We start from the raw sequence: 20,876 nt of genomic DNA on the forward strand, positions 1-20,876 counted from the left end.
ATCAAAACATGTCTTAATAGTTGCATACTGGAGTTTGGATATTTCAGTATTTATCGCTTTTGTTTTTCTTCCCGATATATCCCTACCTCTCTATTTTGATGAATATACACCCTACTGTCGTGTAACTACTTGACTGAACCATTTACTACTATTTTGGGGAACTTCATTTCTATACTTCTGATCCTGGAACTCCTCCGGTGACCAACAGAAACGTTTTTATTTCTCCTCCTTTTGTTCAACACATCAAAATGGGGAGCATCGACATTTCCGCCTGCGATCAACTGCAGTTCAAAACGCCATGGATCGAGACACCACTGGTCGAGTCCGCGTGCCTTTCTCGGGCAGCTGGATGTAGGATCTTCCTGAAGCTCGAGAATGTGCAGCCCAGCGGCTCCTTCAAGTCCCGCGCTATGGGCAACCAAATCCTCTCTCACCTTCGCAACCCAGCAAACGTAGGCCGCAGAGTCCACTTCTACGCCTCGTCCGGAGGAAACGCTGGACTGGCAGCCGTCTGTGCAGCCCGGAGCCTGGGCTACCCATGCACTGTCGTGGTTCCTATGGGCACTAAGCCCTTGATGCTTGACAAGATTCGGGCGGCAGGCGCAGCAGACGTCATCCGTCATGGCGAGACATTCCTAGAAGCAGGTGAATACATGCGGGAAACTATCATGAAGACCAGCGGCGGAGATGACCAGGATGTGATTAAGATTGCCCTTCATCCCTTCGACAACCAGCCCATCTGGGAAGGAAACGGCACCATCATTGACGAGCTCGAGACCCAGCTTCCTCCTGCCACCAGCCCCGAAGACAAAAAGGCCTACAATGACCGGGCCCTTCCACTAGACGCCATCCTTTGCAGTGTTGGCGGCGGAGGCCTCCTCAACGGCCTCGTCATGGGCATCGAAAAGCGACGGCAGAAGAAGCAAATCACCTCCTCTTCCTCCTTAACACCTAACCCCATTCACCTCCTCGCCATTGAAACGGCCGGTACCGATTCCTTGGCAGCAGCCATCGCCAACAAATCTCTCATCTCCCTCCCAAAGATTACATCTCAGGCCACTTCTCTCGGCGCTGTCCGCGTCTCGGAAACAACCTTCCAGTACGCCGTGTCCCCGCCCCCAGGCATCAAGGTGCACAGCACCGTCCTCTCAGATGCAGATGCCGCCCGCGGCGTGCTCCGCCTCGCCAACGACGAACGACTCCTTGTCGAACTTGCATGCGGTGTCTGCATCGAGGCGGCCATCGGCGATGCCGCTACTGCCGTTCCTGCGTCTGTGACTGCCGGCGCCGGTGCCCAGAGCACCAAGAAGCGGAAGAGGGGCTCCGTCGAAACTGATGTCACTTACCGCGATGAGGGCTATGGGGATGACCGGTCGACCTCACCGGATAATGAGACGGACCAGGAGCTTGAGCCGCAGGTCGGCGAGAAGCTCAACTCGAAGCTTAAGCAGCTTGTTCCTAACCTCAACTCGCAAAGTCGGGTTGTTATCATTGTCTGCGGTGGTAGCTATGTCACTATTGATATGGCTTGTGAGTGGCGCAAAATGTTGGATGAGGGATGGGCATGAATATTGATGATGATGAGTATCTATTTTTTGGCTTGACTTTTGGCGTTTGATTTGCGGCACTACATTTGTTAATTTCGTTTCTTCTTCCCTTTTTCCTTCCCTTTCTCCTTTCCCTTCTTCTTGTCTTAGAGGTTAGACTTCTGAATTACTATCATCTAGATAGAGGCTTGGACTTGGCATCCTCCTACGATCATACAACGTACACTTCGGTATTTCACTTCAAGAAATAATATCATTCGGACGCAATACATTTCAATAAAAAGATGCAAGACCCTAGAACAAATTTAAATTATTCCGATAGAAGTTGTCCAGCATCACTCATTTTCCACCGTTCAACGGTGACAGCCGCAATGCCCTTCCCAAATCAAGCCACAGCCTGATCCAACTTCCGAATACGATAATCCCAATAATTCTTCCGAATAGGATCAAACTCCTCCTTCAACATGGTCAACATCCTCATAGCATCGGCCTCCCTCCCAACCGCCTCAGCAAAGACATCCGCCAACCACTCAACAGCATGCGAACTCTTAACAGCCCCCTCAGAAACAAACCCACCAACAAACTCCTCCCACTCTCCCAATCCACGTCCAGCAGCCCTCAAGACACCGCGCGCATACCACCACGGGCTCCGGTTCTCCGGCGCGCGCAGGATAGCCTCCTGGGCAAACTTCAGCTCGCCATCAATCATGTCCTCATCGACAACAGACAGCCTGCCCTTCTCGGCCGGCGCGGTCGAAAGATCGCCCGCGTTCACCATCCCCGCGTCGGGCGTCGAGGTGTCCCGCGGCCCGAACCGGAGCATGTACCGGTGGTTCCAGGCGGAGTTGTTGCGCACGTCGGCTTTCAGGAGGAATTCCACGTCTTCGAGTTCGCGTGGTTGGTCCCATAGCTTGAAGTGTCGCACGAGCCAGTGGCGGTAGGTCCATACGTGGTAGTTTTTAGAATCCTGAGCGAACATCTCCATTAGGAAGTCTGCTTCTTTGGGCGGGAAGGTTGGGAAGTGCGATTTTGATGATAGCAGGACTTGGCGGTGGTGCCTGTTTGGTTATTAGTTTTGTTTTATTTGTTTTTGATATTTTGCTTTTCTTGGCTTTGTTTTTTTTTTCTTTCATGGCTTTTTGGCGTGCTTGCTGGGTGATAGTCGACATACCAAATTTGATAGTTTTTCAGGTACTTCAATGAAACATCGTTCAGCCAGCTCAATTCTTCATTCAGGTCCTTCTCCAATGCAAATAGAATCTTTGCTCGGTAGATCCTGTATAAAATGTCAGATATTGATATGGCATGTCACAAGGAAGCTATTACTAGCAACCCTTACCACACAGTGTAATGCGCTGGGTTCATCGAGATCACATCTTTGGTCAAATTCAATGCCCGCTCAGACATCTCGTTTGCAGCCATCACGGCACGCAAATACGAGGTCGCCTCGAGGTACTTGTCTGGGTAGGCGATGGTGGCCAGTGGCATGGCACCCGAGCTCGAGCCATCATCCAGATCAATTGGGGTGACAGATGCCCATTCGGGGTCGGTGGAATATGTTCCCTCCATGATTTGTCGGTAGATAGTGCAGCGAAAAGCTTAAGAGTGGAATAATAATTGCTGGGATGCAATCAAATGGTGGGGTTACAGGGGTCGAATGCACAGGACGAGTCCAGGTTTGGGTCTCACGACTAATGCTCCGTGCTGTCAAGGTCAAAGTGTGCAATCTCAATCAATCAAACTCCTGTTGAAAAGAGAATTGCCTAAATAAAAGACTGGAATCACAAGAAATGCGGCGAATATAAAACATGAGGTGGAGGTGGGGCGGATGTTGTCTGCCTTAGGCGGAAACAAAGAAACCGAACAATATCAAGGGAACCTGCTTCTCTTCCTATTCTTCTTCGTCTTCCTTTCTTCTTGGGAGGAAATTTGAAAAAGAAATCATATATTTGCATTATTACTTTACTATTATTATTGGCGATTCCATAGTCTTTTCTGCTCCTTGATCCACCATTTTCCCACTTTCTCCGCGTCTACTAGCCACTTCCCGGCTTTGTCTCCATGTTTCTTTTGTACACGACCGATCAACTCCTCGAGGGACCACCCACGCAAAGGACTCAATTCGTCCGGGTCGGTATCTAGATCAGAGAAAATGTACTCAAAATCTTCGGCGAGCGGCAATATGAGTCGATAGGGGACTGCCGCAGACCCAACACTGAGCATTGTACCACCAGGGTTTATAATGCCAAAGTTCCATGCCTGTCGGCCATTATGGGTAGCTTGGTACGGGCGCACCAACGACTGTCCTTCGTATTCATTCATCAAGTCTAGAGCCGCACTTGAGTCCATCTCATTCAACGAGCCCGAGTTCACGAGTAGATCGAGAATGGTCGGGACAACGGACATCGAGGTTGCATTTGCTGTGACTTGGAGTGCGGGCAATAGCGGGTGTCGGAAAACAAGGGGAATACGGAAATTACTGATGTGTCCATTCTCGTATGTACCGGAGACTGGCGCGTCTTCAGGGAATGCCTGGCCACTGTTTGGAATTAGTATATGGTTTTCTTGGTTGTTCTGTCGAGCTGTGCAACATACTGATCTCCCACGAACACGACTAATGTCTCGTTTGCAATCCCGGCTTCGTCGAGCACCTTCATCATATCGCCAAGCCATGTGTCGACGTATCGGACTGCGTTCAAATACTTGTTGATGTCCTCGTGCTTCGCCATGAGACCGTCGCCGGCGAAGTATTGCTCTTGGTGGTATGCCGCGGGCGTGCCCCATGGGTGATGGGTTGTGCTCGTGAAATGGGACAGGAAAAGTCGTTCGTTATTCTCAATTGTATTGTTCACCACATCTCGCAGATATGGGTATATCTCGTACTCCGGGTATCTAGGTAATGTATTAGCAATCTGAGTGCGGGTGGTCTGGGATAGTCCCCAGTCGGCGAGTCGGCGAGATAATGATATGCTTACCCAAAGTAATTGATTTCCTCCATGCCCTCGTGATAATATTTAGCACTTTTCTGACCAATGTCTTCACGATAGATAGATTTTTGAAACCCCATCTGATTGTTGAGCTGATCTTGCTCGTCATACAGTCCTGTGATGGACTGCAAGAATACGGAGCTCCAGTTTCGATTATGAATATGCTCAAGCCCAGTCTCAGACTTCTGGTTCATTATAACCTCCTTAGTCGAGTTCTCCTTGAGCTGGTTGAACAATTCAAAGATCTGCATGATACATGGCTGATAATTCTGGGCGTTGACCTCGTCCATGAAGTTCACCGGCAGTGGGCCCGTACCGCAGTAGTTCATGACTGCACTTTTGAACGATAGACTGCTACCAGTGAGGATGCCATTGACATTAATGCCGCCCATTCCTGGCTCCGTCGTATCATTCCATCCACCACTAGAGGGGCTGGATATGTTGTTATTTGTCGAAAGGCCACTCATCTCACGGGTCAACTTCTCTGCGTTTGGTGTCAAATGTGATAATTTGGCATTGACCGCTTGGAGTACTTCGGGGTCTTTGGTATTGTAGGATGCCAGAATCTCCTCATGCAGATGTGACCCTGCCTTGAAGGGGAATATATCCTTCCGAGCACTTTCCATCAACACAAGCACGACATGTGTAATGGGAACCTTATGGTTTTTGAAAGCCCGAGCTACGGGCTCAAGTATTTCATGGTCGAGGTTGGTGATTCGAAGAGGGTCACCCACGGGGCTATATATGTTATTTTGAGAAGTCCCATTCCCATCCAGAGTAACACTGTCTCCCTCGTCTCCCTCTCTGTCTGACTCTCTTTCACTCCACCGCTTGAATCCTGGTGGCAGATTTCCGTGAGACCATGCGGGTCGATCCTTTTTGGCATTGGAGTCTGGCTTCCCCGGAGTCCAACCCTTGAAGTGATCATGTGAGCCTTCCCAGTAAGGCTCATCAATCAGGTCCGCGAATGGAAATGCTTGATCTCCAGTCTGATGCAGCCCAGCAGGTCTCGAGCCCAAAGCCCGGAAAAAGCTAAATGGGATAGTTTCAGACATATGGTTATATGGCACCTGGGGCCGAGTCAAGCGCAAGAGTCCAATGACTATCGCAGCGCATACTGTCCAAAATTGAGTGAGCCGTGCTGCCCGCGACTTTCTTTGGGGAGTTATCATGATTCCTTCTTCGTCTGCCTTTTCGGTTTTTGCGCTAAACAGCGCAGACATCCAATGGTCCATGAGAATATATGTCCAATGTTTGAGCAGCCATGAGAGTAGAAGAAGGGTGCTTGCAGCTCCCAAAAATGATCTCAGCCCGCTGAGCATCAGCTTTCTCCCTTCCGGGTCATTTCCCACAGCTGTGGCTGCATCCCAGCGGATCTCACTCCCAGTGACAAAATAGAAGCCAATTTGAGATGAGGACAAGATGAAGCTTAGAGATCTGTAACAGTTAAAATCTTGATTGGCTATAGCTTGTAGAAGTAGATTGAAGTACTCACGTTATGGCCACTGTCACTGCAGTTCCCAAAAAGGACTTTACACCCGTGAACTTGAATAGCAGCTCCCACACGGCTATGTATAGAAGAATCTCAAGGATAAAGAATGTCGGAAAATAGAGCGCAAATTGGCCACCAGGAAGGGAAGAGGCATGTTGGAGGAGATGAAGCACTTTGGACGATGTCACTGACACGGCCAGAAGCGAGAAAATAAATGGTCTGATAGAGGATTGGCGTGCGATGATCATAATTAATAAACGAGAGCTGGGAAGACCAAAATGCACATTGTTGCCTCTGATTCACCCTTCCCGAATCCAAGTCTTCTAGCTGACAGCAGTTATAGTAACGAGAGTCCAGCTGTGATTTTGAATTGTGCTTTTCGTGCTTAGGGCAGGCCTATTGTTAATCAAGAAGATGGAAGATAGAAATGCCATCTTAGCAATGGAATTCTCTGTAACAAAATACAGATGCGGTGTTGTGATTATATGGTTTCGCATAACCGAATCCGGCGTGAGGTTTAATTGTTTGTCTATGTACACCTCAACCTCACCTAGGCAGGTGTTAGCCTGAGACAACTTCAACGTTGAGTCTATTTAATGGTATAGATTTTGAAGGGAAAAAAAAAGAGCAACCTCCATTATCTCACCCCGGGAGTTCTATCTCTATCGGGCGAGATGAGGAGGGTCTATGTTCCACTGTCAAACCTCTGGAGTCGAACTGAGACACCTTAGCATGAAGGTATGTGGCCTCCGTCTAAACAGGAAAGGGGTCAGACGAGCTACCAAGGGATGAAGGGGTGAAGAGGCATGTGCTCACCTACTGCTTTGGGATGGAATTCCAAATATCTTTCTTGGAATGTACACTTGGAGTGGTCACCAATATTTGTACCAAATAAGAATTGGACGCTTTTGTCTACTGAGGCTGGCTCTTCCTATAGGTCAATATTGTACAGTAGGACTACCTATGTAGATAAGTGTATCGTGAATATATACAAGCTCAATTTGAGCTACCACTAAATGTCTCCCCGCCATTGTTCAGGTATTCAATTTCCTCCGGGGTAGATACTCTCCCCAGTGCCTGGTTCCGATGGGGGTATCGTCCAAACCTCTCAATGATCACTTTGTGCCTCTTTTCAAAGTCAGAATTACTGCTCAAGAATGTCTGGACCGCCTCCGCCTGCTCGGATAGAACACCGTGGCATTTTCTTTCCTCTTCCGTAAGAGTTGATGCATCCCTAGCCATAAGCTCATTCAAATCTCTGGCTATATCCTCGTGCACCTTGATGGCTTGCTCATGCACAGCCAAGTTTTCCGAATGCATAAGGGGCATATGGAACCAAGTACGATACGCCATTCGATACTTGAAATACGGTGACTGTGTCGGTATCCCTTCTTTAATTGCGCGAAGGGCAATCTCCTCGGATAATGGGTCAAAGCGCCCAAACACCAGCTTTGACTCGGCTCCCCGGTAGGAATTGCGGGGAATCTGGTCAAGTAGAATAATGAGGCAGAGCCAATCCATCGGTGAGGATGGGTTAACTGCAGATAGAATGTCCGAGGCTGATGCTCCGGAGCCAACTATTATTTCCAAAGCTGGGCGGAATTGGGTGCTATTTTAACTCGTTAGTCTTATAATCTTATGTCGAAAGAAGGAAACACATGGTCACTTACACGCAGGCCTTGTCAAAAGCCTCGTCATGAGAAAACCACTTCCCCATATCGCTCCATCCGGGTAGGATGAGCGCCTCGTCGCAGCTCAGATGATCAAACCACAACTTGTGTACGTCATCAAGGAGGGTTGGTGTCAAAGTCTGTTTGAGCTCGGAGAGGCTTGCCATTGTGATTGGAGTTGAGTGAAATTCGCGAACAAAGGTACTTCTGCCAAAAGTTTTCTGCAATTGAGGCCTTCCAATTGGATTTGTACGGAGATTCGGGGTGAATATCAGGGCATTGGCCAGTATCACCACTGGGTTGACAGTCGCAAGTCTTTGAAAAAGTCCTGTTGAGATTGCCTATATTGATGACAGAATGTCAGACTTATGGAAATGCCATTTGTGACAATTATTTACCTTGCTGCGCACTAGAAGTCTCATTATGGAGTGTTGTATAAGTATAAATACCAAACCAGGGCTCTCTTTTGATATAATCTTGGAAGTACTCCAATTACCAAGCATAACCCCGAGTAACCCCGAGACCGCTGAGTCATCAATATGTTCCCAGTCGAAGCAACCTTCGACTTGTTTGTTCTATTTTTATTTTACTACATTGATGTAACTATACTCTTTAGATAGCTACTTAATAGTTATAGCTCTCTATATAACTAGATAGTATATATATTATATAGTCAAGACATCATTTCTCCCATCTCACCCTATTTCACCCAAAGAGGAAAAAGAATCCCGTTGTATCTCGATAAGGCCCATTTTAACTCCCCGCACGGTTTTTTTCCTCGGCCTATACTCCGCATCTTGGATCCTGTCGGATCTTCTCAGATTCATCTTCTCTATGCTTTTATGATGCGCCGCGTTAAGAAATCCAGAAATGGCTGCGCAAGATGCAAGAGTAAACGAGTTGGTGTTTCCCGTTTCCCGCCCAGGACAATCGGGATGAGGATATCACTAACATGCACAGGTCAAATGCGGCGAAGAGAAACCTCACTGCTCTCGCTGTACCCGCTTAAGCGTCCGGTGTCCCGGCTATGCACAATCCCTACGCTGGGTTACCAAGTATGAACAGTCTAGTCCCGCCGTAGCGGCATCGATCTCGGAGGTGAGAAGCCCGAGTCCCGCTGCCTCGACTGCAAACCAAATCGACGATGCTTTGCTGGATGGTTCAAATTTTGAACCGACACATGAACCAGGTCCTTCGAATTTTGTCCTAGACGAACGAACTCCTCTGTGTGACAATCTATGGGAACATCCAGGCCATGGGTCTTTACCCGAACTGACGGATCTATGCTCGCCGTCCCCGATGGCGACGGGAACGTCCTCTTTCACACTCCAAAGAGACACTTTCCATGACTTTGAGCAGTCAGAAGATATCGGTGTGGATTTGGCACACTTTCTGTCACTTATCGGACCAACACCAGAGGAACGGACTGACAAGGTTTACCGAGACTTCTCACCCGCAGCCATTGTGCGCAGTTATCCTCCTGCATCACATCGCACTGCACCACATAACTTCATATCAATGTCTCGTCCACTAAATAATCCATCATGGACCTTGATCGAGTACTATTTCAAAGAAGTGGCAGCATTGTTCTCTAGCTATGACAGCCAGATGAACCCATTCCGAACCACGGTATCCCGTCTTTGGGGATCTTCCCTGGCAATGTGTCGAACAATGCAAAGCATGGCTGCTGCCACGCTGGTCACCGAATTCCCCCAGTTCGGTCCCATGGGCCGAAGGATGCGTGATGAAGCTGTTGAAATAATCACGCGCGAGGCAGTAATAGACGACAAGTCTTTGCTGGCGCTGCTAATGCTCGGACAGACGGCCAGTTGGCATGACCCAAGTGACTTGGGTATATCATTTTTCAATCTTCTCCGGAAGCAGCTTAATACCCTCGCTTCCCCATCGCACAACCCTAGCTCCAACTTCCCTAAAAACGACAGCAATAACTACCGGTTCTTCGAAGAAGCTCTCATCTACTGGGAAATGTTACTTTCTTTCGTCACAGACAATGACACCATGGTCCTATCTGACAATTCGCGAAACACTTCATATATGGGCGAGTCATTCGTTCTACAACGAGTCCCACATCCATGGACCGGCATCGCGCGCGACACCCAGTTCACGGTGCACGAGGTCGGGCAACTCATCCGCCGCGAGCGAAAGCGCATCCACTCAAGGCGATTCACCTCCCAAGATGATATCACCCGCGCACAGTTAGCAATTGAGAAAGCCCGCGGATTAGAAGAACGCCTCTTGGGTCTCGCCCATCCCTCCGAGGCCGAGATCGTCAGTCCCGGTGACGACGATACCCCAGTATGGCACCTCCTCACAATGGCCGAAGCGTATCGATGCGTCGGCCTTATGCAGCTATACCGCGTCTTCCCAGACCTACTGCACAACCGTCTGCCCGCTCCAACATCCACATCACCCCAATACCCCGGCAACGCCGAACCAGCACCCCACGACCCATTCTTCCCAATCGACCTCGACAGCATGAACCTGTCAGCTGGATTCGGCGACCCCAGTCCAGCAACAGGACAAACCACCAACAACTCTCGACACAACGCCCCTCCGCCATCCACAAGATCCTCCCCTCACAATCTCTACCGCAATTCCCCTCACAATCTACCATCCCCGCCATCACCAGACGCCCAACAACCCCCCACCCCAGAAGCACTATATAGCAACTGGCTCACCGAGTTCGCCGTGACAACCCTCTCCCGCCTCAAAACCATACCATTGGAATCGCGCACTCGCTGTCTCCAGCCATTCCTCCTAGTAGCATCCTGCTCAGAGCTCCGTCTCCCGCGTCTGGCCACAAACGCAGGCGCTCAACCCCGGAATAGAGAAGATTATTCCAGAGGCGTTGATAACGATAGTAACAATCCGAATCAAACACCTACCATCTCAATGGAGGCCATTGAAGTTTCGCGCACGCGCAAGTTCATCCTCGGCCGGCTAACGTCCTTTCTGCATGTTCTACCGCCAAAGCCGATTCATGTATGTCTGAAATTGGTGAATGAGGTCTGGAAGAGATTGGATTCTGGGGATGATGATACTTATTGGGTTGATGTTATGATTGAGAAAGGTTGGGAGACAACTATGGGGTGATATAGTGCCAAGTTGGGTTTTTGGGCTTCCCAGTTCAATAGCATGAGAATTCCTTTCCGCATTTGCAATCAGTGTACATAGCTTTTGCTGAATGATATGTTAGAATTGTAAATTTATCATGTCTCGAATCAGCAGTAGTCGTCGTCTAGATCAAATCGGTGGCACTAGATCGAAGGCAGCGTGTGTTTAAAGATATCAACGGATTCTCAAGACATATTCCTCATATTTTTCGGGACATTGATATGCTAGAAGCGTAGAGAAAAAGACAACAAACAAACTCTTAATCAAAGAAACACAATGGAAATGATCATAAAATTCATGAAAGTCCACAGAAACACGAAATTAAAAACAAGAAAACACTCCGAACCCCAGTATCCCTTCTGTTTTGATTTTCATAATTTCCCAATTTCCATCTCCAGAATCAATCCCGATATCAAGTATACGAATCCACAAGCACACATCAGATGCAAAGGCAGATACAAGATACAAGATACAAAACTACTTGCTACCACTACCCCGGGTGTATCCCTCCCACCACTTGGAGAACATGCCTCCCTTAGCAGCCTGGTCATTCCAGCTCGCGCGACGGGTGGCCATATCCGCGTTTGTGGATTCACGCTTCTGGGTATGTAGATTCGAGAAGAGACCTTGGGAAGAGCCGGCTGAGCTTCGACGACGTTCACCTAGGCTTTGGAGGTTCGAGCCGGTGCCTTCGGTTTGTTTGTTTCCGTCTGAGGAGGTGGAGGTATTGGAGTCCTTCATTTTGGTGTTAGATTGGGGTTTGGAGATGTGGTATAGGGGGATAGATGGATTGGATATAGGGGATATATGGGTAGAGGGACAGCAATAGTAGTGATACAGTGGGGAATGGTATATAAGAAATAGAAATCCAAAGAGGCAAATGATGACCTACCCTTCTAGTGCCCGTGTTAGGCATTGCCCACGCAGCACGACCACTAGGGCTCTTGGCACCGCCGTTCATCCAGACATTTAGTTGTTGGTGACGGTCGCCGGGGCTTCCGTGCCAGTGGCGGCGGGTATTGTCATCCGACATGTTGGATATTTCTAGGCAGTTGGAGTAATCCGTAATGGGTGTGATCTAGTTGTTTTAAGGGAGGATTTAGTAGAAGTGGGATAAAGTATAGAATGCTAAAGAGATTAAGGGAGATAATAGGTAGAAGATATTGTTTTTAAGGGTTGGGAGTCAACGACGTCATTCTTGTTCGGGGTTGCCTCTTGGAGATGAATGGAATATGGAATATGGAATAGCTGAGACATAGAATGGTACTTACCGCAATATTCTCCAAATTTAGCTTGGATTAATGGAAATGAATACAAGTAATAAAGACAGAGGCAAAGAGGGGAAAAGCTGCCTTATAAGAACTGAAGGTTACTAGGTTACAACGCGGTGGTGAATCACCGTGGGGATCTGGAATGGTCTAGTTCCTTATGCATAGTACTTAATGATACTTGTCGAGTACATGGATTATGACCTGATATGATCATGTATTATGACTATTTCCACTATTCCCTATTATTCCCTACTATATTGTCCTGTTTATGTCCTGCCTATGTACTGTGATAGTATACCCCAGAGAGCCCTGACGTAATTAGAATGCGGGGAAAGCTTGGCATATAACATAAGATATCAAAGAGCTACGATCTATACTTGCATCTTAGAATAGATAGGTATCACCCTGACTTCCTATCAGCTTCCCTCAACACCTCCCAAACCCTAACACCCTCCTCCCAATCCCTGTCCTCCACAATCTCAACACTCCCATCCCCCCTCAACGTCCTAACCCCCCTAGCCCCAGAAACCCCCCATCCAAACTCCCTCTCCCCAGCAACAAACCTCCCTAACGAACCAACAAACCCATCCTTAACAACCCCCTTCTCCGCCTCCCCCAACAACCCCCCATTCCCAAAGAACCAAATCGGATAATCCGACGAATGTGTAACCCCCCCACCTAACCGGCAAAGCAGCCTCCACACACTTCGCCCGCCACTCAATCCGATACCGAAACAACAATGACGAAGCATCAACCCCGTCCTCGTTCTCCGTCAGCGCATACGCAAGCCCACGCTGCATCTGGTGAACCTGCATATCAGCATAGATCCGTCCCCACGCGTCCTGGTCCCAGTTCTCGCAGTGCGCAGGTAGACGGCCGTCTGGGTAATACAGCGGTATAACAGCATCAACGATATGTTCCGGGTAATCTGCGACGAGACGGGTGCGTAGTGCTGAAAGCGTGTTATCTGTCGGTGGGAACCATGTACCGTAGAGGAAACGCTCGTCGCAACATTCGCCTACTATAATGCGAATGTTGCGGGCTAGGAGGCTGCGAGCGAAGGTGCCGGTGTCAAGGGATGCGAAGAGGGATGGGGAGATGAAGGATGTATCTGTTGTTGGGCGGAATTGGTGGAGGGGGATTGTTTTGGCTTGGTCGAGGAGGGTTTTCGCGGGCATTGCGCGTAGACGCGTAAGTTTCTCGCTATATGGTAGGGTGAGGGGAATATCCAGAGCTGTTAGGAGTTGGTTGAATTGGGTTTGTGTTTCGGTTGGCTGCTTGGGCTGGACGGCTGGGCTGTTTGACCAGATGCAGGCTTGGCGGACGAGAGAGTTCTCGTCTGGTTGGCGGAGGTCATAGGCTAGTTGGTGGAAGACGGAGTTGGCACCTGCGGAATATCCTGAGATCGTGATCATCTCCGGATTACCGCCGAATAGATGGATGTTCTCCTTCGTCCATTCCAGTGCGAGTCTCTGGTCCCAGAATCCGTGGTTGCCAACCGTCTCGCCGACAGTGGCCGCGTCCTCCTCTAATTCCGCTGAATACAGGAATCCGAATAGGTTGACCCGGTACGCGGGCATCACAATCACGCAGTTAAGATGAGCCTCGCCGATCAATGCAGCCGGATTGAATGAATTGGGCGTGCCGAATTGAAGCCATCCGCCATCTGCGCCGACCAATGCCTATCAGTACGGGTTATGTGGAACATTATCACCTCATTCCATGTCCTAAAGCGATATATCCCAGATTCAATTAGACAATACTCACGAATAAAAACGAAAACCGGCCATCCCCCCTCAGGCGTTTCCGCAATAGGCGTCCAGACATTACATTGAAAGCAGTCCTCGTTCCACGCATCCGGGTTTTCTGGTGAAATATTCAGAAAGCCTGGTTGGGGACAAAGTCCCGCACCTCCCTCACAATGACCCGGTGCTTCTTTGCTGCCGTATGCGAAGGATGCGGGAAGGGGCTGAGCGCGGCGCCAGCGCTCGGTGGGGGCAAGGCCGTAGCGGACGCCGCCAAAGTAGTGGCAGAGGTCTTTGGCTTGGCTGGTAGGAGAAGACAATGTTGATATTGTTACGCCTTGGATTGTGCCACGGTGGGCGAGGGATTGAACGTGAGTGCGGCGAATTGTTTCCATCTTTGTTGGCTTTTGTTCTGTTGGTGGTTGATTTGGGGGTAGTTGAGTATATACGTAGATCCTAGGTCATAGGGTAGATGTAATCACACACCTCTCTATTCTGAGGTGGTACTCAAGTATATTGTAGTCAAGTAGAGTAGTCTGATCCGGGAAGCTCGCCCTTTAAGACGGTATCTATGGGCGCTACATGCCGCAGTTTTCGGACGCCTAGTAGCCGAGATAAAGACACGATTGTCTTTCATTGGTGAGAGACAAGGACATCGGCAATTGGCAATTGGCGATTGGCCATTGAATAGTTGGAGAGAGAGGAAGTTGCGGGGAGAACGGCAGAAGTCCGGCTCGGGGCCAGATTTGGGGTCACTGACTTCGGAACCATAACCCTAGGTATATCGGAGCTAGATTTGGAGTTTACTAACTTGCGCTGGCTTAGGAAGTAAGAATAGCTGTGAAAAGGGTTGAACAGAAGAAATACTGTTTAATTCCGAATAAGCTAGAACAACAAATTGCCTAAATCCAGAGGGGAACTCGAAAAAAATAAGAAACTAAAAACTAAAATCGCTGAGAAATCATTCAAATCACATCACGCATCACAAATCGTGCATGGTTCAGTAGTACAGAGTCACTATGCTTTTATGCCTTGCTGATCCTGCAGATCAGGTCCTGACCATCGACGGAGTCGCCCTCCTTGACTTGGAGGTCGGACACCTTTCCGCTGTGCGGGGCGGAGATCACCATTTCCTAAGTGAGAGTTAGCAACACATTCATGTCTGTAATAGAAAGGAAATAAATAACATACCATCTTCATGGCGCTCAGCACCGCAATAGGGTCACCCTTCTTGACCTCGTGGCCATCGTGGATGCGGATCTCAACCACGACACCGCTCATGGGAGCGCCGACCTGGCTGCTATCCGTGGGATCGGCCTTGGCGCGGGCCAGGTTCTCGATCGAGGCCTTGTTGTCATCGACACTGACCTGGCGGACTTCACCGTTGACCTCGTAGAAGACCTCACGCTGACCGGTCTGCTCGGAGAGAGGACCGATGGCGAGCAACTTCAGGATCAGGACCTTACCCTTCTCCAGCTCGACGTGGAATTCCTCGCCGATCTCGGGACGGGCAAGGAAGTAGCGGGTGGGCAGAACGGAAAGATCGCCGAACTTGGCAATGAACTTGCGGTAGTCCTCGAACACCTTGGGGTACATGGCGTAACTGGCAACGTCGCATTCGGTGGCGGTGCCGAACTTCTCACGGATCTCGTTCTTGATCTTGATGAGATCCATGGGCTCCAGGTACAGACCGGGGCGCTTGTCGAGCTTGCGACGGCCGCGCAGGGCCTTGGTGCGCAAAGGCTCGGGGAAGCCGCCGTAGGGCTGGCCCATCAGACCTTCGAAGAACTCCAAGACTGATCCAGGGAAGTCGAGCTGATCGGCACGGTCGATCACGTCCTGGGCGGACAGCTTGTTGCTGACGATCCAGGAGGCGAAATCACCACAGACCTTGGAGGAGGGGGTGACCTTGACGATGTCGCCCAGCAACTCGTTGGCCACCTCATATGCCTTCTTGGTCTCAGCCCACTGCTGTCCAAGACCCAACTGACTGGCCTGGAAGATCAAGTTGGTCAGTTGGCCACCGGGGATCTCGTGCTCGTAGACCTCGGGGTCGGGGCCGGTCAGACCAGCCTCGAAGGGAGAGTAGAGCAAGCGAAGCTGAGCCCAGTAGCTGTCAAGAGCGCGGACATGGCCCAGGTCCAGCTTGGGGTCGTGCTCGGTACCCTGCAGCGAAGCAAGGAGAGCACCAATGCTGGGCTGCGAAGTCATACCAGACAGACTGTCGGTAGCGGCATCCACGGCATCAGCACCGGCCTCGGCACAGGCAATCATGGAGGCGACACCGGTTCCGGCGGAGTCGTGAGTGTGAACGTGGATGGGGAGATCGGGGTAGCGCTCGCGGATGGAACCGATGAGCAGACGGGCAGCCTGGGGCTTGAGCACACCAGCCATATCCTTGATTCCAAGAACGTGGGGACCCATCTTGACGATCTTGTCCACCAGACCCAGGTAGTACTCCAAGCTGTACTTCTTCTTGGGGTTCAGCATGTCACCACTGTAGCACATGGTGGCCTCAACGACACCACCGGCCTCGTGGACGGCCTTAATACCGACCTCAAGCTGATCAAGATCGTTCAGGGCATCGAAGACACGGAAGATATCGACACCGTACTTCTTAGCCTGCTTACAGAAGTGGTAGATGGCGTTATCGGGAAGGGAAGAGTACGCAACACCGTTGGCACCGCGCAGCAGCATCTGGAAGGGAATGTTGGGGACGGCCTTGCGCATCTTGCGAAGTCTGTCCCAAGGATCCTCGTAGAGGAATCGCATGGCCACATCGAAGGTGGCTCCACCCCAGCACTCGAGCGAGTAAGCGTTGCTCAATGCGTGGCTGGTCTCAGTAGCGATGTTCAGCATATCAATTGTTCGCACACGGGTGGCAAGCAACGACTGGTGGGCATCACGCCAGGTGGTGTCCATGATCAAGCAGCCCTTGTTAGCGCGCACAGCCTTAGCGAAGCCCGCGGGGCCTTCGCGGTCCAAAATCTGCTTCCAGCCCTTGGTGCAAGGCGCAGAGATGTCAATGGGCTTGCCAGCAGCATCGCTGAGAATAGGTCTGATGATCTCGCCCTTGAACTTGGGCTCGCCGATCTGGCCCTTGATGCTACTGCCGTTGACAGCAACGTCACCCAGGTAAGCGAGCAGCTTCTGGGCGCGGTTCTGGCTGCCGACGAGAGCAAAGAGCTCGGGGGTGTCATCAATGAAAGTAGTCCAGCAAGTACCATCGATGAACACGGGGTGGCTCAGGAGCGAAGCAAGGAAAGGAATGTTGGTCTTGACACCGCGGATACGGAACTCAACCAGAGCACGCAGCATCTTGCGGCGGACAATCTCGTAGGTTGAGCCACGGCAAGTGCACTTAACCAGCATAGAGTCGTAGTGAGGAGTAATAATGGCGCCAGCAAAGCCGTTACCACCGTCCAGACGGATTCCATTACCACCAGCAGAGCGGTAGACCTCGATCTTACCAGTGTCGGGGGAGAAGCCCTTGGCGGGATCCTCGGTAGTAATACGGCACTGGATGGCGAAACCGCGAGTGGAGATGCGGTCCTGGGTAAGGCCAAGCTGTTCAAGAGTTGCACCAGCGGCAATCTGGATCTGAGCGGCCACAATATCGATACCGGTGATTTCCTCGGTAATAGTGTGTTCGACTTGAATTCTGGGGTTGATCTCAATGAAGTAGTGCTCATTGCCACAGACAAGGAACTCAGCGGTACCAGCGTTGCGGTACCGGACTGACTTGGCCAGTTTCACCGCGTCAGACAAGATCCTATCACGAACATCAACGGGAAGGTCCTTGGCAGGAGCAATCTCAACGACCTTCTGGTGACGACGCTGGACGGAGCAATCACGCTCGAAGAGGTGGACAACATTTCCCTGGTTATCACCGAGAAGCTGGACCTCAATGTGCTTAGGCTGGTCAAGGAAACGCTCGACGAAGACGGTACCGTTACCGAAGGCGGTGCGGGCCTCGGAGGTAGCACGCTCGAAGGAGTCACGCAGCTCGGATTGATCACGAACAACACGCATACCACGACCACCACCACCAAAGGCAGCCTTAATAATGATGGGGAAACCAAATTCATCAGTGAAAGACTTGACCTCTTCAAAGCGCTCAACGGGGCCTGGGGTTCCAGGAACAACGGGGACATTGCACTTGATAGCGGCGCGGCGGGCAGAAACCTTATCACCAAGGGCATCGATAGTTTCAGCAGTAGGACCGACGAACACAATGCCAGCCTTCTCGACATTCCGGGCGAAGTCGGCGTTCTCTGACAGGAAACCGTAACCAGGGTGGATCAGGTGGACACCGTGCTCCAAGGCGATCTTGATGATCTCCTCACCGGCCAGATAAGCACCCACGGGGGTATATTGGCCCCGGTGACCGATCATGTAGGCCTCATCAGCCTTTTGGCGATGCATTGAGAGACGATCTTCGTGTGAGAAGACTGCGACCGTCTGGAGGGACAGTTCGTGTGCGGTACGGAAGATACGGATGGGAATTTCACCACGGTTGGCAACTAGAATCTTTTGGAAGTGCATAATCGTCGAGTTGGCCCGCAGACGGCGGTGGACTGAGTCCTGGTGGTGCTCATTGTGGTCCTCGATGAAGTCGGACTCATCAATGGCCTCCTCCGGTTGGCGGTGCGGGGCAGCCATTGTGAATGTGTATGTGATGGGATGGGAAATAGGTTACAAGGGAGGGTTGAGTTTACTAGAGAGGATTAGATTAGAAGAAGTTTCTCTCCAGATGAAGCATCCAAGGTTCTTCTCCGGTGTGGAAAGCAGGAGGGCGGTGACTCACTATAAGAAAGCTCGTGGGGGAGCTATCTGGAATTCTGGATCCAATTTCAGGCCGGTTTCGGCAGGTCACTGCACAATCACCCTGTTTCTTCAGTATAAGTAAAAGGAGGTATTGTATAATATAGATTGAATAGAATTGATAGTTGAAGAATGAAATATAAAGACAAAAAAAAAAAAAAGGAAGTAGGAAGGTTGGGGGAGGGGGAGAGATAGATAAAGAGGGGAATCACAAGCACGGATCTACATGTCACAGATACTTTCCGGGGCGAGAGGATTGACTCCAGGAATGAGGTAACAAGTACATACAGGTTCACCGGTACACCGGGGGGCCAATGCCTAGAAATTGAGAAAAATAAGAAAATAAGAAAATGATCAAATCGAATAGAATAATAATTGAATAAATGATTTTTTTTTAAGGGAGATTATTATTGATATTATTGAGTTATTGAATTATCCAATTTAAGATATTCTATGGGTCCTTTTTGTACTTTGTACTGCCATATACCATAACTATACCATATATACCCATAGTTATACTAGTTAACCCTAACTACTCCGTATACTATCCTATTATTCCCTACCCCGGAGAACTCCCCATATTCTCGCACGATAAGTCCTACGATAACTTCGGGTGGTTTAGGTAAGTGTTTCCGTTAATCTACCTCGGGCCCTCGGGATTAACATCAGACGTCTAAGAACATAAAACCATTTGATTTTATAACTACACGGATATTCACGGGAAACTGAGAAAGTAGGGAAAAGTCCGGGGGAGACTCGGAGAACTCTCGACAAACACATGTGGCAGAACGAGAAGTGGATCGGACCAATTCGATTATAACAGACAACATACAAGGTCCTCTTCTCTATCCGTCTCCTATTCGGGGAAGATGTGACCGAGCCGATATCGACATACGGAGTACGGAGTACTGATTCCGGGCTGATCTGACTCATATTTATCCGCCTACCTACCTACCTATGTCTCTCTCAAGGTTAAAATAAAATCTTTGACCGGTCATGCGTCCACTAAAATGGATCAAATAAAAGGGGGGCACATGACACTATCTAATTTGTGTACGGAGTACGTTAGTTATGTATGACCTAGATCTCCTCCCCCCCACCCCCAAAATATTAACCGCCTCTCCTCACTCCCAAAATTCAATCTTACAACATATAACATATAAAACCATCCCACTTGGCACTCCGGGGATCTCCCACTTGTATCACAGGTACGACTACGGAGTACTAATCTGGTAGATCCTACGCACGCAAAAACGCGACATTCCAACGCCATTGGGATTCCCAACATTGCCAAGATGCTCTTATACACCCCGAGCTATTCCATTGTGAGCACCATAAGCCGAGAGAAATGCAACCTGATCTCCTCCGTACCCATTGCCTGCTTATTCTTGCAGTGCCCAGAGAGAAACCTGCAACGCCCTTACTCTTCTCTTAACCTTAGCCTTAGCTCTTGGCTGATAAGCCTCCCGCTTTGAGATCTGAAAGATGTGCAAATCACCGCTCAACCCGCTTATCTACTACCACCAGCACAACCCCCTGAGCTCTGCTGGTCACACTTTTCTACATGGACTACGTACGCATCCCCGACGGAAAACCACCGCTCGAAAGCGCTTATCTACATTCTAGCCCCCAATCTTACAAGTTCCCCCGACCCATTTGACATGAACTCGTCAGCATGAACTCCTGAGCTCCTTTTGGTCATGCTTCTGCATCCTCCGACGGAGAAATCCACTTCCTTCTTTCCGCCACTAACCCTTGCTGCATGATTCTTCCCCGCGCGGCCAAGTCTCCCCTGCCCCACGGGAACTGCGTGTTTCCATTTGTCCGGGCCAAGAGGGAATTCGGAGTCTAAGCTCGTCGAGCTCGTCGGAACTGGGAAACCCCATACTATGTCTAGCATGCCTCAGGAGTTCCGTATGTAGCACAATGGCTAAAAAAAGAAACGTAAATTAATGCTTGTTCGTACCGAGGTATAGGAAGAGTGGGGACGGGACACTAACATCTCATAGCTATAACCTGAAACACGGTCCAATGCTAACCTCTCATCGCACCTCATGGGCAAAGCTAAAAGCTGATAAGGCAGTGAATGATCTGCAGCACTCACCTTCAATCTCATGGAGACAAATAATACATAGTACGAAGTAGTTGCAGATGATTTCCCTTGGCGTCTTGGCGATGCTACATTCTTCACCGAAGACCCTTATG

General features: G+C 49.9%; 8 protein-coding genes across 8 annotated transcripts; 2 read left to right on the forward strand and 6 right to left on the reverse strand.

The window, feature by feature from the left end:
* Window positions 1-248: 248 nt before the first annotated feature.
* Window positions 249-1,568, forward strand: N7516_011408 (putative L-serine dehydratase; the record flags this gene model as incomplete). Its single annotated transcript, XM_057224126.1, has 1 exon — window positions 249-1,568. One exon carries the CDS (start codon window positions 249-251, stop codon window positions 1,566-1,568), a length of 1,320 nt encoding a protein of 439 aa, XP_057069266.1.
* Window positions 1,569-1,932: 364 nt separating this feature from the next.
* On the reverse strand, window positions 1,933-3,121 carry ramB (bifunctional protein farnesyltransferase/protein geranylgeranyltransferase; the record flags this gene model as incomplete). Its single annotated transcript, XM_057224127.1, has 3 exons — window positions 2,887-3,121; window positions 2,719-2,823; window positions 1,933-2,605 (listed from the first exon to the last, which is right to left on the reverse strand). The coding sequence occupies exons 1-3, from the start codon at window positions 3,114-3,116 to the stop codon at window positions 1,933-1,935; spliced, it is 1,008 nt and encodes a 335-aa protein (XP_057069267.1). The 5' UTR covers window positions 3,117-3,121.
* A 397-nt stretch (window positions 3,122-3,518) lies between these two features.
* Window positions 3,519-6,274, reverse strand: N7516_011410 (uncharacterized protein; the record flags this gene model as incomplete). The annotated part of the gene is made up of 4 exons (XM_057224128.1): window positions 3,519-4,086; window positions 4,143-4,439; window positions 4,523-5,971; window positions 6,030-6,274. 4 exons carry the CDS (start codon window positions 6,272-6,274, stop codon window positions 3,519-3,521), a joined length of 2,559 nt encoding a protein of 852 aa, XP_057069268.1.
* Window positions 6,275-7,022: 748 nt separating this feature from the next.
* On the reverse strand, window positions 7,023-8,118 carry N7516_011411 (DUF924 family protein; the record flags this gene model as incomplete). Its single annotated transcript, XM_057224129.1, has 3 exons — window positions 7,023-7,635; window positions 7,697-8,037; window positions 8,095-8,118. The coding sequence occupies 3 exons, from the start codon at window positions 8,116-8,118 to the stop codon at window positions 7,023-7,025; spliced, it is 978 nt and encodes a 325-aa protein (XP_057069269.1).
* A 448-nt stretch (window positions 8,119-8,566) lies between these two features.
* On the forward strand, window positions 8,567-10,810 carry N7516_011412 (Zn(II)2Cys6 transcription factor; the record flags this gene model as incomplete). Its single annotated transcript, XM_057224130.1, has 2 exons — window positions 8,567-8,587; window positions 8,657-10,810. 2 exons carry the CDS (start codon window positions 8,567-8,569, stop codon window positions 10,808-10,810), a joined length of 2,175 nt encoding a protein of 724 aa, XP_057069270.1.
* Window positions 10,811-11,308: 498 nt separating this feature from the next.
* Window positions 11,309-11,864, reverse strand: N7516_011413 (uncharacterized protein; the record flags this gene model as incomplete). The annotated part of the gene is made up of 2 exons (XM_057224131.1): window positions 11,309-11,566; window positions 11,724-11,864. The coding sequence occupies 2 exons, from the start codon at window positions 11,862-11,864 to the stop codon at window positions 11,309-11,311; spliced, it is 399 nt and encodes a 132-aa protein (XP_057069271.1).
* Window positions 11,865-12,692: 828 nt separating this feature from the next.
* Window positions 12,693-14,242, reverse strand: N7516_011414 (putative carboxylesterase; the record flags this gene model as incomplete). The annotated part of the gene is made up of 2 exons (XM_057224132.1): window positions 12,693-13,768; window positions 13,870-14,242. 2 exons carry the CDS (start codon window positions 14,240-14,242, stop codon window positions 12,693-12,695), a joined length of 1,449 nt encoding a protein of 482 aa, XP_057069272.1.
* A 554-nt stretch (window positions 14,243-14,796) lies between these two features.
* N7516_011415 (pyruvate carboxylase) lies at window positions 14,797-18,509 on the reverse strand (the record flags this gene model as incomplete). The annotated part of the gene is made up of 2 exons (XM_057224133.1): window positions 14,797-14,980; window positions 15,039-18,509. The coding sequence occupies 2 exons, from the start codon at window positions 18,507-18,509 to the stop codon at window positions 14,873-14,875; spliced, it is 3,579 nt and encodes a 1,192-aa protein (XP_057069273.1). The 3' UTR covers window positions 14,797-14,872.
* Window positions 18,510-20,876: the final 2,367 nt, after the last annotated feature.

Source organism: Penicillium verrucosum (genome assembly GCF_028828655.1).
Source record: "Penicillium verrucosum strain IBT 35672 chromosome Unknown utg000005l_segment0_segment0, whole genome shotgun sequence".
In the NCBI taxonomy this organism is placed as follows: domain Eukaryota; kingdom Fungi; phylum Ascomycota; class Eurotiomycetes; order Eurotiales; family Aspergillaceae; genus Penicillium; species Penicillium verrucosum.